General features: G+C 47.3%; 1 protein-coding gene and 1 non-coding gene across 2 annotated transcripts in view; one reads left to right on the forward strand and one right to left on the reverse strand.

Moving 5' to 3' along the window:
- The window catches only part of LOC112255164 (protein TANC1-like), a 49504-nt gene extending 34072 nt beyond the window's left edge, over positions 1 to 15432 (forward strand). Inside the window, exons 12-27 of the mRNA XM_042323999.1 lie at positions 498 to 806; positions 992 to 1192; positions 1408 to 1620; positions 1788 to 1910; positions 2055 to 2291; positions 2629 to 2835; positions 2964 to 3045; positions 7835 to 7968; positions 8102 to 8225; positions 8922 to 9097; positions 9306 to 9438; positions 9544 to 9573; positions 9669 to 9760; positions 9893 to 10039; positions 12554 to 12654; positions 12779 to 15432. Of these exons, the coding sequence (XP_042179933.1) occupies positions 498 to 806; positions 992 to 1192; positions 1408 to 1620; positions 1788 to 1910; positions 2055 to 2291; positions 2629 to 2835; positions 2964 to 3045; positions 7835 to 7968; positions 8102 to 8225; positions 8922 to 9097; positions 9306 to 9438; positions 9544 to 9573; positions 9669 to 9760; positions 9893 to 10039; positions 12554 to 12654; positions 12779 to 14282 (3813 nt within the window). The 3' untranslated portion in view covers positions 14283 to 15432. The remainder of the gene's footprint in view (positions 1 to 497; positions 807 to 991; positions 1193 to 1407; positions 1621 to 1787; positions 1911 to 2054; positions 2292 to 2628; positions 2836 to 2963; positions 3046 to 7834; positions 7969 to 8101; positions 8226 to 8921; positions 9098 to 9305; positions 9439 to 9543; positions 9574 to 9668; positions 9761 to 9892; positions 10040 to 12553; positions 12655 to 12778) is intronic.
- On the reverse strand, positions 4729 to 4801 carry trnat-ugu. The gene has a single exon. It is a non-coding gene; the product is annotated as a tRNA-Thr (tRNA).
- Positions 15433 to 15920: the final 488 nt, after the last annotated feature.

The following is a 15920-nucleotide window of genomic DNA, read 5'->3' on the forward strand; positions in this document are numbered from 1 at the left end:
AGTGTTACACGACTACTGTGTTTCATGTTTCCGTGAGTCAGAAGAAGCAGCAGCTTGAAGAGATGTGATGGGTGCCATCCTCTCCCTGACTAATCTGTTGTCCTGGCACATACAGCACCAACCATAGTGAGCCAACGATGTTCTCATCCTCACTTGTATTATTCAGTGTTTTTCCCTCTTTCATGTTACCTGTCACAACTAGAAGAAAGGGTTCTCTCTGCTGTGATGCCGGAGCTGGGGGATAGAATTGTATTGTGTTGTATCGTATTGATTTTGTACTGCAGACTCTTGGGTGGGAAGTTGCGGTGTGCTCCTAGGCTCATGGTTGCATGGCGTGTGGGCTAAGTTCAACTCTGAGATATAACCAAGCTGCAGTACACTTTGATTGAGAATGCAGTGTATGATATATATACGGTTCCAGGAGGCCCATTTTGGTCAGACATAAATCCACAACATATACAATTCTACAATATGATCGCTGTCTCCTGTCTCCCCAGGAGATCACCGCCCTCCTACCCTTCTCCAGACTCTCACTGGACGACTTCCCAGAGAGCAGCGAGATCGGCGGAGACCTTAGCGACTACATCCAACACCGGGTCATCGTCAGCCCCGAGATTGCCGCCAACGTCACCACGCCCAACGGCACCGTCCCCGACCCCCTCCTCCTCAGCAAGTTCAACACCCACCTGGCCTCTCGCAGCCAGGGCTCCTTCCTCTACCTAAAACTGACCCTGGACCTGTTCCAGAGCGCCCACCTGGTTCTCAAGGGAGGCAACTACATGGTAGTGCCCGTCTCTCTGGCTGAGGTGAATGAATGAACACATAATATTTGACAAATCTTTGACAAATGTGAAATAAATGTAGGGCACTTAATCTGTGCCTGGGACACCAGACCATAGAGTTGCTCCAGCTACAGGAAGTACAACACATGGGATTCAATACACAATCAAGTCAACAAACGTATTTCCATTGTGGTCCTCTTTATCATCAGGTGTACCTGCTGCAGTGCCGTGCGGAGTTCGAAGGGGACCGAACCTTCGAGCGGGTGCTGCCCGTACTCAACGTGGTGCTGGCCTCGTTACACCCGCTGGGGGACGAGCAGCTGTTCCGGGCGCTGAACGCTGGGGGTGTGAGAGGAGAGATGTCCTGGGAGGACTTCCAACAACGCCTGGAGACTCTGGCCTCCGTCCTGGTGAGGAGAGAACCCGCAACAGACTGTTGAGACACGGCCGTACCGTACGTTGTTAGCTAGATCAGGAAGTAGACCAGGAAGTAGTATACAACCATTGCATTGAGTGACGTTCACTCTGTGGGAGTGGCACTTGGCTCCCAGCGATAGTAACTATCTCAGCCGCTTGTGGATTTATGACGACAACCTCTGTCTGATCTTGTGCCGTGTCCCTCTAGGTGAGACGCAGGGACGGCACCCGCATGCTCTTCCACCCCTCCTTTCGAGAGTGGCTCGTGTGGAGGGCGGACGGAGAGAGCACCGACTTCCTCTGTGACCCCAGGAGTGGCCATGCTCTGTTGGCCTTCATGTTCTCCAGACAGGAGAGCAAGCTGAACCGGCAGCAGACCATGGAGCTGGGACATCATATCCTGAAGGCACACATCTTCAAGGTACCAGCTAGTGTGTCTGAATGGACTACTAATGGGACGTGAATCCAAAGACTATCCGAGTTCAAATATTACAGTACAGTAGCCTCTCTCCTCTTCCTCTCATACACTGGGGGGGGGGCGATGGGGGAAGTTTTGATCCAGAGTGTCTCTGCCCCCCTCTCTCTCAGGGTCAGAGTAAGAGGACAGGTGTGTCCTCCAGTGTTCTGCAGGCTCTGTGGGTGAGCTGTAGTACCGACAGCCTCTCTGCCGCCCTGGCCTCCCTCAGAAATCTCTACACACCCAACGTCAAGGTGAGACACACACCCAACGTCAAGGTGAGACACACGCACCCACACACAGCACAGGCACGCGCACACACGCACACCCAATGTCAAGGTGAGAGACTCGCACGCACGTGCAACTTTTTTCTTTAAAAAAAAATATCTTACCTACAGGTGAGTCGTCTACTAATGCTGGGCGGGGCGAGTGTGAGCGGGCGTTCAGAGGTGCTTGGCCGTTCCCCTGTGCTGGGTGTGCACGCCCACCTGGGTCACCTTGAAATGGTGTCCCTGCTGCTGGAGTTGGGGGCGCCCGTAGACGGCCCCTCGGACAGCGACATGACCCCCCTCTGTCTGGCCGCCGCAGCAGGACACACAGGACTGGTCAGCCTGCTCTGTAAGAAAGGAGCCAAGGTCAGTGGTCAGTTATTAGTCCCATGCCGTTATCTCACCTTGTTGACAATTCAATCTGCTGTTGTTGTTGCCCAGCTTTGCCGTTTCATAAGTTATAACTTAGTCATGTATCATAATTGTCTGCTTCTGTTTGCTCTTTGGGGTTTAGGCTAGGTTACTGTAAATATAGGCTAGGTTACTGTAAATATAGGCTAGGTTACTGTAAATATAGGCTAGGTTACTGTAAATATAGGCTAGGTTACTGTAAATATGGTTGTGACAACTGTTGATGTTAAAAGGGCTCTGTAAATATATTGGGTTCATTGATTGATTGATTGATCTGTGTTTCTCCCTTTAGGTGGGCCATGTTGATAAGAGTGGTCAGTGTGCCCTGGTCCATGCTGGGCTGAGGGGCCACCCAGACATCGTCCACTACCTGGTGAACCAGGACTGGGGCCCCACAGAGGCCCCTGAGGGCCAACAGCAGCACAGTGTGAAGAGCAGTGTGAAGGGCCAGGCCTTACAACAGGCCCTGACGGCCGCCTGCAGCATGGGACAAACTCACGTAGGCTACTGCATGCACACACTGACGAACACACACACACCGTGCGCTCTCTTCAGATTCAACCTGTGTGTATTGTTTATAATAGTTATGGTGTATAATTCTTGTGCGTACTATTGTCTCGTTGTCAGGTTGCGAAGAGCTTACTGGAGCTGAAAGATGACGATTTGGCTGTGCAGATAGACGCTCCCGACACGCTCTGGGGAGAGACGGGTACACAGTGCACTTTCCCTTTGTCTGTATAATAATGTTTCTTTTCTTTTCTCATCCTCTGTTTTCGGGTTGCTTGTTTTCGCTGCCTCTCGAACGGTGGTTGGCATTCGTTTTTACCCAGCGGAGATCATTTGTTGTCGTCCACTTCCTAGTGAGCTTCTCAAGTGGTCTCCACTTGCCCACTGTCCATTTACTGTTTACTGTAGCGTAGGATGCGAGCGAAGGGATATTGAGCCCGTGTGCTTATTCAGGACTGGGAGATGTAGCTGAGCTCACTGGGGAAGAGAGGCTTGAAGAGTGTACAGAGCTTGATCTGCTTTTAACCAGCAGGACCTATTAAGACGGCAGGTTACACCGACGGACTCTTCTGATCCGGTCGTTAGCGGGAGATTTAGGCGGCAGTGGTGGTAATGGTTTGAAACTGGGTCATATATTCCAGGTAGCCTAGCGGTTAGGAGCGTTGGGTCAATTACCGAAAGGTCGCTGGTTTGAAATCCCCGAGCTGACTCGGTGCAAACTCTGTCGATGTGCCCTTAAGCAAGGCACTTAACCTTAATTTGCTCCCGTAAGTTGCTCTGGATAAGAGCATCTGTGAAATGAGTAACAGGCTCAAGAAGAAAGATGTGGTAATATTAGATTATAATGGTCTTACATTGAAGCTGGTGTCGATATCAGATGGTATTTCCTCCATCTCCAAAAAAAGGAATTTAAGCAAACCTGTCTTGATTCTTATACCCATTCAACTAATACAATCATAGGTGTTTATGTGCTCTCAGTAGTAAATACATAGGCTGGGGAACAGACAGCGCTCAACCACTGCCAATTGGAAGCATACATACAATTGCTGGCTGCTGGTCACATTTGTAAGCCAATCCTGAATGAAAACAACCTCGCTAATGCAAATATAGAATACTAAATAGGCTATTTAGAGGTAAATTGAAGGAAATCATGTATTTATGTTGATTGCAAAGACCCGACTGGGCGATAAAATAAACAATAGTACCAATTTAATGGCCTTCGTTTGTTTTACTGTTTGGGCTCACCATTCAGTCTAGAATGGTTTCATTTTCATAAATATTGGTTTTACATTGACAAATCCTCCCATGGTAGAGAATCTTGACACTCTACTATATGCCGAATGATTTCACGTCAGCTCTTCTAATCTATTCGGTGAAAGATGTCCTTGAATACTTCTGCCTGTGAAATTGTCCTCTCTCTATGCAAATGTGTTCCCGTGCCTGGTGGCTTCTCATTAGTGGAGAATAATTACGTTTTTCTCCCTGGAGGGCAGGCTACTGTCTGTCTGTCTGCCTGCCTGTCTGTCTGTCTGTCTCTACCTCCTCTGTGGGTGAGACGCCAAAGGTTTACTGTACGCGAATGAAATAACATGGAACAGATAAATAACGATCGTAGCTGTAGCAGCTGTGTGTGTCTGTCGTCCACACAAGGTCAGTGACATGCGTGAGAGTTGTCAGAAGTAGTATTTATAGCTGTGGGAAGTAGTTGATAAACCTGGACAGCATCAATGGATCATGTTTTTAATCTTGTTTGTGAACTAGCTTTAGGAGCCATTCAACTCATTGGCCCCATTCAACCTATTTAACTCATTGGCCTTTATTCAAAAATAGTATTTTCAATATGAGAACCTCCCTTTTGGATCAAAACATTTTGATTCCTCAACCAAGGCCCCAGCGAGAATTGAACTCGCGACCCCTGGTTTACAAGACCAGTGCTCTAACCACTGAGCTATGGAGCCTTACCTATTCACACCTTACTGCAACAGGATATTTACATATCACACCCAGTTTACTCAAAAACAGACAGAAGACCATACCCAGAGACATATTTCTAAATATATGGCTCTGGTCACACCTAATGTCACTAACTACCGCACAGCTGCTGATTGGAGCAGTCTGGCCAAACTAGCTGAGCTAGGCTGTCGGCACGAGGCCTCTCATGTCAGGGATTTAACCTGAAAGCCACATACTCTTTGTCTGGTAAAAGCAGCTGACTCTGACTGACAGCTCTCCTCTGACTGACAGACTCCTCCACGTTTCGTCCTAACTCCCCTCAGATATTTGACATTGACAACAGAAGCACAGCTGTTCAGGCATGAATCCGCAAATTGCGTATTGATTTATGAGTCAGTGATGCACGTCTGCCTTATCTTAGATCGAGAAGTGTTGAGTCACAAGACAAAGTATTCCTAAATGTATCAATCATAGCCACAGTATTTAAAAAAAAAAAATCGGAACGTATTTTGTTATCTCAACATTTTGCTCTGGCGTGAAGGGAAATGAGATAAAGGAAATGAGTGAGGTGATTTGTAATTGCGCATGTGCTCATGTGGAACCATCGGTGGGACAGATGGGGAGGGTGTGCCCTACATGCTCCCACAGATGTCATTCATGGCGTCATTCCCTCCCCACTGGCTTCCAGAACCAGATGGGTGATGTCACCTCTCCTGTGAGTATTTCATCATCCCAGCCAAGGTGAAACAGGAGGCTGCATCAAAGAGAAGAAAATGGCATTGGTCGCGTACACATATCAAACACATATTAAACACACAGTGAAATGCTCGTGTTTCTAGCTCCAACAGTGCAGTAATACCTGCAATACAAAACAATATACACAAATCTAACAAATCCACATAAAGGAATTAAGAGATATCAGGACGAGCAATGTCAGAGTCCAGATTATAAATATATATGATGGTGTGTATAGACTGTATGGCCAGTAGATGAATAGAAAGGGTGTGCACAGCAGTAGTTATACAGAATGAGCCATGACTAGAATACAGTATATACATAAAAAGTGGGTAAAACAGTATTTAAACATTATTAAAGTGACCAGTGTTCAATAACTCATTGTACATAGGGCAGCAGTCTCTAAGGTGCAGGGTAGAGTAATGGGGGCTAGCTGGCTAGTAACAGTCTCTAAGGTGCAGGGTAGAGTAATGGGGGCTAGCCATCTAGTAACAGTCTCTAAGGTGCAGGGTAGAGTAATGGGGGCTAGCCATCTAGTAACAGTCTCTAAGGTGCAGGGTAGAGTAATGGGTGATAGCCATCTAGTAACAGACTTTAATGTGCAGGGTAGAGTAATGGGGGCTAGCTGGCTAGTAACAGTCTCTAAGGTGCAGGGTAGAGTAATGGGGGATAGCCATCTAGTAACAGTCTCTAAGGTGCAGGGTAGAGTAATGGGTGCTAGCTGGCTAGTAACAGTCTCTAAGGTGCAGGGTAGAGTAATGGGGGATAGCCATCTAGTAACAGTCTCTAAGGTGCAGGGTAGAGTAATGGGTGCTAGCTGGCTAGTAACAGTCTCTAAGGTGCAGGGTAGAGTAATGGGGGCTAGCTGGCTAGTAACAGTCTCTAAGGTGCAGGGTAGAGTAATGGGTGATAGCCATCTAGTAACAGACTCTAATGTGCAGGGTAGAGTAATGGGGGCTAGCTGGCTAGTAACAGTCTCTAAGGTGCAGGGTAGAGTAATGGGGGCTAGCCGGCTAGTAACAGTCTCTAATGTGCAGGGTAGAGTAATGGGGGCTAGCTGGCTAGTAACAGTCTCTAAGGTGCAGGGTAGAGTAATGGGTGATAGCTGGCTAGTAACAGTCTCTAAGGTGCAGGGTAGAGTAATGGGTGCTAGCTGGCTAGTAACAGTCTCTAATGTGCAGGGTAGAGTAATGGGTGATAGCTGGCTAGTAACAGTCTCTAAGGTGCAGGGTAGAGTAATGGGTGCTAGCTGGCTAGTAACAGTCTCTAATGTGCAGGGTAGAGTAATGGGTGATAGCTGGCTAGTAACAGTCTCTAAGGTGCAGGGTAGAGTAATGGGTGCTAGCTGGCTAGTAACAGTCTCTAATGTGCAGGGTAGAGTAATGGGTGATAGCTGGCTAGTAACAGTCTCTAAGGTGCAGGGTAGAGTAATGGGTGATAGCCATCTAGTAACAGACTCTAATGTGCAGGGTAGAGTAATGGGTGATAGCCATCTAGTAACAGACTCTAATGTGCAGGGTAGAGTAATGGGGGCTAGCTAGCTAGTAACAGTCTCTAAGGTTCAGGGCAGGGTAGTGGTGACTGTTTAACAGTCTGAAGGCCTGGAGATAGAAGCTGTTTATCAGTCTCTCAGTCCCCGCGTTGATGCACCTGTGCTTTCTCTGCCTTCTAGATGGTAGTGGGGTGAACAGGCCTTGGCTCAGGTGGCTGAGGTCCTTGATGATCTTCTTGGCCTTCCTGTGACCACATTAGTACCTGTCTGATCTCAGCTTCCCTGGTCCGCACTGTCTGCTTGTGTCCCAAACGGCACCCTCTTCCCTATATAGTGCACTACTTTTGACCTAGAGCACTATGGGCTTTGGTCAAAAGTAGTGCACTAATTAGGGAATAGGGTGCCTTTTGGGAGGTATATACTGTCTGGATGGATGCCCCATACCCAGGACTAGATGGCTGGTTGGGCAAGCTGTGGCCAATACCCATCAAATCTGTCTCTCTCTCTGCCAGGCCAGCTGTAAGACTTTTGACAGCCTCAGCTAAGAGCCTGCCTCTCTAGAGAGCACAGGGAAATATGGGCCCACTGAAGTGTGGCCAGTCTAAAAATAGGCTTTGAAAGTCATACTCAGGGGTGTGACGTTTTCTGTTCAGTGTACTGTAGCTCACATTGCATATGTGGTGCCAATATTATACTCTCATTATTAACTGTCTCAAAACAATCAATAACACAAAAACAAAGATTACTTTCATTCAGAGCACAGTGGTGAAGTAGGTAGTTGACCACTGTTCTGGGGGTCTCTCTCTCTCAGCTCTGAGTGCGGCTGCAGGCCGGGGCAGGACAGAGACGTGTGTTTTCCTGCTGGAGAGGGGTGCAGGGGCGGAGCAGCCCAACCGGAGGGGGGTGGTCCCAATCTTCAGCTGCATCAGGCATGGACACCCCCAGGTGAGACTCATTCTGATGAATCCTTCTGTTACACTTCTAATGTTCCTGCTTTACAGCATTGATGGCTGTCCTTTCACTCATGCTCTCACTCTCTCTGTCCCTCTCTGTCTCTCTCCCCCCCCCCCTCTCTCAGGTAGCAGAGCTGTTGCTGCAGAGAGGTGTGGACATTAACACCATCGATAAGCAGGGCCGCAGTCTGCTGATGGTGGCAGCCAGCGAGGGCCACCTCAGCACTGCTGACTTCCTGCTGACAAAGGGTAAGAGGTCAAGGGTCAGGGTCACATCATGGTACATGTCAATTCTCAGTGCACTACATAAATAGTGTTATTTTAGATATTTTTTTCATTTTGTAGCTCTGAGATACAGTATAGACTGAGTGGCCAGTTTATTAGGTACACTGCCCCGTTCACGAAAATGGTTCGCTCCTATAGACCGTGAGTCACGTGGCCGTGGCTTGCTATATAAAACAGGCAGACAGGCATCGAGGCATTCAGTTGCTGTTCATTTGAACGTTAGAATGGTCAAAACTAATGACTAGCAGAATGGCACCTCAGAACGCATCTGTCCTTGTCACGGATGGGCTATAGCAGACGGCCACACCCGGGTTCCACTCCTATCAGCTAAAAACAAGAAGAAGCAGCTCCAGTGGGCACACGGTCACCAACACTGGACAATTGAGGAGGGGAAAAACTTTACCTGGTCCAACGAATCCCGGTTCCTGTTGCGCCATGCTGATGGCAGAGTCAGGATTTGCCGTAAGCAGCATGAGTCCATGATCCCCATCCTGCCTGGTGTCAACGGTACAGGCTGGTGGTGGTGGTGTAATGGTGTGGGGAATGTTTTCCTGGCCACTGAGGGTCCGGCCCAGTACTAAATGGGTGTACCTAATAAACTGAGTACATGTCAGACTGAGTTGCAATGGAGTGAGCATGTTATTTCTGATCTGGTTCCAGGCGCATCTTTAGCCTCCGTGGACAAGGAGGGCCAGACAGCTCTGAGCTGGGCGTGTCTGAAGGGTCAGAAGGGCGTGGTGGAGTGCCTGGTGGAGAAGGGGGCAGAGATAGATCACCCTGACAGGAACGGACGTACCCCTCTCCACCTGGCAGCGTTCAACGGTGATGCAGAGATGGTGGGTTTCCTTCTAATACCGCAAACTGGAGAAACAAATTGACCCACAGACATAATTCTGATTTTGCTGCAACTGGCCTAGATTGTCTTAAACTGGCCTAGATTATAGACTTTTTTAAACACAGTACTGCATTTGCACAATTCCCTTTGGCCTTGTTTGAATCCTTTTAAAAATGCTGTTTGTTTTGTGTTGTCTTCTACAACCACAGGTTCAGTACCTGGTGGAGAAGGGTGCGGTGGTGGAGCATGTGGACCACAGTGGGGTGAGGCCTCTGGAGAGGGCTGTGGGCTGTAGAAACGCTGCTGTAGTGGTGACCCTACTGAAGAAAGGGGCCAAGCTGGGTAAGTTGGAGTTGACCTGATCTGTCAGTGTCTTGAGGAAGTTGCTATAGCAACATCATGTATTTCACCCCTCTTTCTCTTCACTTTTTTTCCACCTGCTAAAAGGCAACAGAACATCGCCTTATGATCGATCAGGTACTTTCTTTAGATACCTTTTGGAGCGTGTGTGTGTGTGTGTGTGTGTGTGTGTGTGTGTGTGTGTAACCTGTGTTCTCATACCTCTTGACCAGGTCATGCTACGTGGGCGATGGCCACATCCAAACCAGACGTGCTCCTCATCCTCCTACAGAAACTCATGGAGGAGGGCAACCTGCTGTATAAGGTGGGTTAACAACAAAAGGAAAACCTGATCTCTGGGTGTGTGTGTGTGTGTGTGTGTGTGTGTGTGTGTGTGTGACTGTCTGTCATGAAAGTGTGTCCAATTAGAAAATCTCCAAATCAATGTCTCCCCCAGAAGGGGAGGATGAAGGAGGCAGCCCAGAGGTATCAGTACGCCCTGAGGAAGTTCCCCCGAGACGGCTTCGGAGACGAACTGAAGGGCCTGAAAGAGCTCCGTGTCTCCTTGTACCTCAACATGTCACGCTGCCGCAGGAAAACCAATGTGAGACACACACACACACACGACTATCAGTTGCTAATATAATTGAACATGTAATAAAACTGCAGGTATTACGTCATCTGATATATCTACACACTACTCCATTAGCTATTTTATAGAATTTAATATTGAATGAAATGTTATTTCATTTTAATAGTATAGCAGTAGGTATAATGGATAGATCTTCATCTCAGCAGCCTGGAGGGTGTGATCTAACACACCCTTGTTTTACCAGACAATATAATAAGACTGTTATACTAGAGTGGTGGGGGTAAAATGGCATCCTCTGGGCAAATGAATAATGGAAAGATGCTATGATGTGATACGGTCATCCACTACCATATACTGGAGGAATCAGTATGGGCGCGTGTGCACAAACACGGGCGCACACAAACCCACACGGAAAGAAGGGATCCTCCCTCCGTTGTTGCTGGTGGATATTGGGTCAGGGGGAAGAGAGAGCTGGCTGGGCACATATCATCCATATTTCATCACGTTCAGGTGAATAGAACAGGAGGGGAGTGGGAGTATAGAGGCCATAAAAACTGTTATTAAACATTGTTATGTTATTAAACAGTTATTCAGAGCTGTGGATTTCAAGGCTGTGGTGTAATGCCCACCTCCATCTCAAGGACGGAATCACACTGTGGTTTGCTTCATTAAATATTCACCTGAGAGGAATGAGGGGAGTAGGGAAACGCGTTTAAAAACAAGCCAACCGCATGCTCTCTAGGCATACAAAGAGATGGGTGGATACACTGTGTACGCAGGCATGTACACACACATCGTACACACACAGACATATTGTACACGCATGCACACACACCAGGGCCACTAGAGGTGCTTATAAAATTACCATTAAAGGCTCAGCTCAGTCAAAAACATGATTCCCCTGTGTTTTATATACACAGCCATTCAAAAGTTTGGGGTCACTTAGTAATTTCCTTGATTTAGAAAGAAAAGCACATTTTTGTTGTCCATTAAAAATAACATCAAATTGATCAGAAATACAGTGTAGGCATTGTTAATGTTGTAAATGACTATTGTAGCTGGAAACGGCTGATTCTTTATGGAATATCTACATAGGCGTACAGAGGCCCATTATCAGCAACCATCACTCCTGTGTTCCAATGGTACGTTGTGTTAGCTAATCCAAGTTAATCATTTTAAAAGGCTAATTGATCATTAGAAAACACTTTTGCAATTATGTTAGCACAGTTGAAAACTGTTGCCTGATTAAAGGCGCAATAAAACTGGCCTTCTTTAGACTAGTTGAGTATCTGGAGCATCAGCATTTGTGGGTTTGATTACAGGCTCAAAATGACCAGAAACAAAGAACTTTCTTCTGAAACTCGTCAGTCTATTCTTGTTCTGAGAAATTAAGGCTTTTCCATGCAAGAAATTGGTAAAGAAACTGAAGATCTCGTACAACGCTGTGTACTACCCGATCTCGTACAACGCTGTGTACTACCCGATCTCGTACAACGCTGTTGTGGGAGCAGCTTGAGCGTATGGTATGTAAGAAGTGCCCATCAAGCCAATCCAACTTGTGGGAGGTGCTTCAGGAAGCATGGGGGGAAATCTCTTCAGATTACCTCAACAAATTGACAACTAGAATGCCAAAGGACTGCAAGGCTTTAATTGCTGCAAATGGAGGATTCTTTGACGAATGCAAAAGTTTGAAGGACACAATTATTATTTCAAATTAAAAATAATTATTTATAACCTTGTCAAAATCTTGACTATATTTCCTATTCATTTTGCAACTAATTTCATGTATGTTTTCATGGACAACAAGGACATTTCTAAGTGACCCCAAACTTTTGAACGGTAGTGTATATTTCCACACTAGGAGGTTGGAATAATACTGTGAAATTGTGAAAATGATGATAATGCCCTTTTATTGTAAGAGCTGTTTGAAAAGACATCACCAGGTGTTAAATTAGTTAATAAATCAATAAGAGTTCCAAAGCTCTCTGTCAATAACAGCTAGTTTTCAGTTTTCCCCTCCACACTCAGACCACTCCCAGACAGTCCTAGCAAAATGATTGCTTGAAAAATGTTTCTTTGCTAAGAAGCTATTTTAGTTTTTTTTATATTGAGATAAAAACAGCTGCATTGTACCTTTAAGAGTCAATAGTTTTCATTTCCGACATCTGATTGAAGGAGTTTTTTTTACGGTTTGGAGAGAAGCTACGAGCACCCGTCTGGAGAATCCATTAAGACACTGGGAGATAAAGCTGCTCTACTCTGAGCTGCACACAGATGAATAATTCTCCAGTTAAACAACACTGAATTCCTCATTCCAGTCACTTACAGTAATTGCAAAGTGTGGCGCTGTGTGGACTACCGCTGGATTCACACTGCACTCATTAACGCTCACAAACACATTACCCTGGCTAATGACCTCAAGGCGTTGGTTTTGGATTCTCCTTGAGAAATTCAGGGTTGACTGAATTTAACAGTAAACATTCAGAATTAACTGTTGAGTTCCTGTCCTCTTTTTCCCCCCGACAGGATTTTGGTATAGCGGAGGAGTTTGCCACCAAAGCCCTGGAACTGAAACCCAAGTCTTATGAGGCGTTCTACACCAGAGCACGAGCCAAGAGGAGCAGCAGGTTAGTACACACCAGTTCTCCCTTTATACTGATACCAAGGGGGGACTAGAATGGACGGGTACAGTTTTGTCTAAGGACAAGACACACTCACCTCTCACTATGTTCGCCTCATGTGTCCATCCAGGCAGTATGCAGCGGCGCTAGCCGACCTCCACGAGGCGTCTCGGCTCTGCCCCACCAACCGGGAGATCCACCGTCTGCTGACGCGTGTGGAGGATGAGTGTCAACAACAACAGCAGCAGCAGTCCCCCAACACACCACAGGGCCAACAAGCAGCACACAGTCAGACTCCCGAGGACCTCACAGAGAGGAGCCAGGACACAGAGAGGAGTTGTGATACACAGAGCCAGGATGAACTAGATGATGATTATGAAGAGATAGGGGGAGAGGAAGAGCCCTCACAGAACCCATATGGACCCAACAGGCCCAAGAACCCCTATGGACCCAACAGGGTTCTCCCACCAGTACCAGGCTCAGTAGGCTTAGCTCCCCTGGACCCCAGGCCTGGTTCCCCTCTGGATGGGTCCACACAGACCAACCTGTCTCTGGACAAGCAGGGCCCTGTCCTGCAGGGTCCTAGACAGAACCAAAGCATGAAGACCAAGCAGCAGCAGCACTGTAACTCCCTGCAGGTAGGGGGCAGACCAGGGGGCAGGCCTATGTCTCTGTGTGGCCCCTCCAGCCCCCTGCCAGGCAGACACATCTCCACCTCCCTGAGACCCAGCCCTGGCCTGGGCATCGACATCAGCCCTCTGCCCTCCTCTTCCACAGACCACCACCCGGGGCTCACCCCTGTCAACCACCACCACCTCTCCTCCTCCTCCTCCTCTTCTGTCCAGCCCTTCCAGGGCCACTCCTCCAGCCTGGCTAGGGGAACAGAAAGGCTCTCAGCCCACCCCGGCACCACGTTGGACGGGCAGGCTGGGTCCCTCACCCCTGGGGTTGGTAAGGAGGTAAGGAGGGAGGGTTCTGGGGGGTCGGCAGGCCCCGGTCTGCGTTCTGGTGGTCAGACAGGCAGTATGAAAGCCTCCAGCTCTAGCAGTAGCCTAGCCTCTAGCGGGACCCTGTCAGACAGCAGCAGGACCCAGGCTACTCAGGGGCCTGACGTGCCTCGCCCCAAACCGGCTAAACCAGAGCTCAAGCCTCGGCCATTCATGGGGGTGAAGGACAAGGCAGTGCGTGTCCAGGGGCAACCCCCACCTGGACTGGGCTGGCAAGGTCAGCCTCACTCCCAGCCACTTTCCCCTGAAGGTCTAGAGAACCAGAGACACAGCATGGCCCCTACGGACAACATCCAGGGATTGAATAATGAGTTCAAGCGGAGGTCCTCCTACGCTGAGCCACTGCAGAGCCAGGTTCCCCTCCAGGTGCTCAACGGGGCCCAGGCTCAAACCCAGCACCTAGCCCAACAGGCTCAGGCCCAGCACCTGGCCCAACAGGCTCAGGCCAAGGCCCGGGAGTTTGGAGACAGGTTCTACCACAGGGAGCCAAGACCAGGTCCAGCTGCAGGCCTACATCACTCCTCCCAGTTCCCAGAGGGGAACCACCGGCAGGCAGGGTTCACCAGAGATAACCCAGCCATCCTACCCATCAAACCTAAACGCTCCTTTATAGAATCCAACGTCTGAACTGGCCATGTTCATTCAAGCACAAACACCATAATACATCTCTCTGTATTCCAGAGAAACGGTGGCAAGGGGAGGGTTTCAAAGTTTCTTTCCTTAAATCGGACTCTTGTAAAGTGACAGTGTATGTGATGCACTGCGTTTAGACTTAAGCAGCATTTGAGGCTTTTGTGCTTTTTGCGTAAGCATGCCTAGAGCAACTCCAGTAAGCCAACAACACAGTGCACATAATCACACCTGGGAAACACCATATTAGTACCAGCCCACTAGCTGAACAGTAGCACAGCATCCTAATATGGGCCATTATAACAACGTAACTATGATGTAGTTTGTAAAGAACAACAGTAAAGGGTTTCGGATGCTAATGGACGAAAAGCCATTTGATTAAACGATTGGCTAATGATCGGCACGCATATCGAATAGGGATGTTTATACATTAGATTTGTACATGTTCTATTTATAGATTATATAAGTGGTGATCGCCTTTGTCAGTATAACAGAGCCCTCGATGAAAAGTGCTTCACAATGCATGGAGGGTTTCTATACCTTTGTACATTTTATAAATAATCATATTTAACTAGGTGTACATATAATCCTACGGACGTTGTTGTAACTGCTTGTTGTTGCGGTCTATGTTAATGTATTTACTGTGCCGACGGCTTGGTCAGTTGTAAGAACAATATATTTGATATAGTTATTTTTGCACAGCTAGAGAAATATTTGAAAAGTCGATGGGATTTATTTCGTTTGTGTGCACAACATTAACAGTTTACAGTAAAGGTACAGAATAGCTTGTAAGGGTATTATTGGTGAGATGCAGATATTCTACATGTACATTGTTGCCATCTTTGACTTGTGAGCTATGCGACACATTATACAGACTATGCTCAATCACTACCACCATAATCATGGGGAAATAAAATCTCTTTGGAAAACTACAATGACAACAGTCTTCCCTTTCGAAATGTCATCTCCCTTCCCCTCATTTCAAACACCCATGTGTAAAATTGTGTGTGTACCGACACCTATCCCTTGTTATATAACTTCAGCCATAGATTGAACACTTCTGTTGTTGACACCAGTATCCCTTCAAAATGCCTACAGTGCATTTGGAAAGTATTCAGACCCTGCAACTTTTTCCACATTGTTACATTACAGCCTTATTCTAAAATTGATTGAAGATTTCAAATAATAATCTACACACAATACCCATAATGACAAAGCAACAAAAAATGTTTGAAATGTTTGCAAATTTGTCACAAATAAGCTGAAACAATTAATTTACATAAGTATTCAGACCCTTTGCTATTAGACTCAATTAGAAATTGAGATCTGGTGCATCCTGTTTCCATTGATCATCCTTGAGATGTTTCTACAACTTGATTGGAGTCCACCTGTGGTAAATTGATTGCACATGATTTGGAAAGGCACACACCTGACTATATAAGGTCCCACAGTTGACCGTGCATGTCAGAGCAAAAACCAAGCCATGAGGTCGAAGGAGGCACAGATCTGGAGAAGAGTACCAAAACATTTCTGCAGCATTGAAGGTCCCCAAGAACATAGTGGCCTCCATTCTTAAATGGAAGTTTGGAACCACCAAGGCTCTTCCTAGAGCTGGCCTCAAGGCCAAACGAAGCA

Source organism: Oncorhynchus tshawytscha, linkage group LG07, assembly GCF_018296145.1.
Source record: "Oncorhynchus tshawytscha isolate Ot180627B linkage group LG07, Otsh_v2.0, whole genome shotgun sequence".
Lineage (NCBI taxonomy): Eukaryota > Metazoa > Chordata > Actinopteri > Salmoniformes > Salmonidae > Oncorhynchus > Oncorhynchus tshawytscha.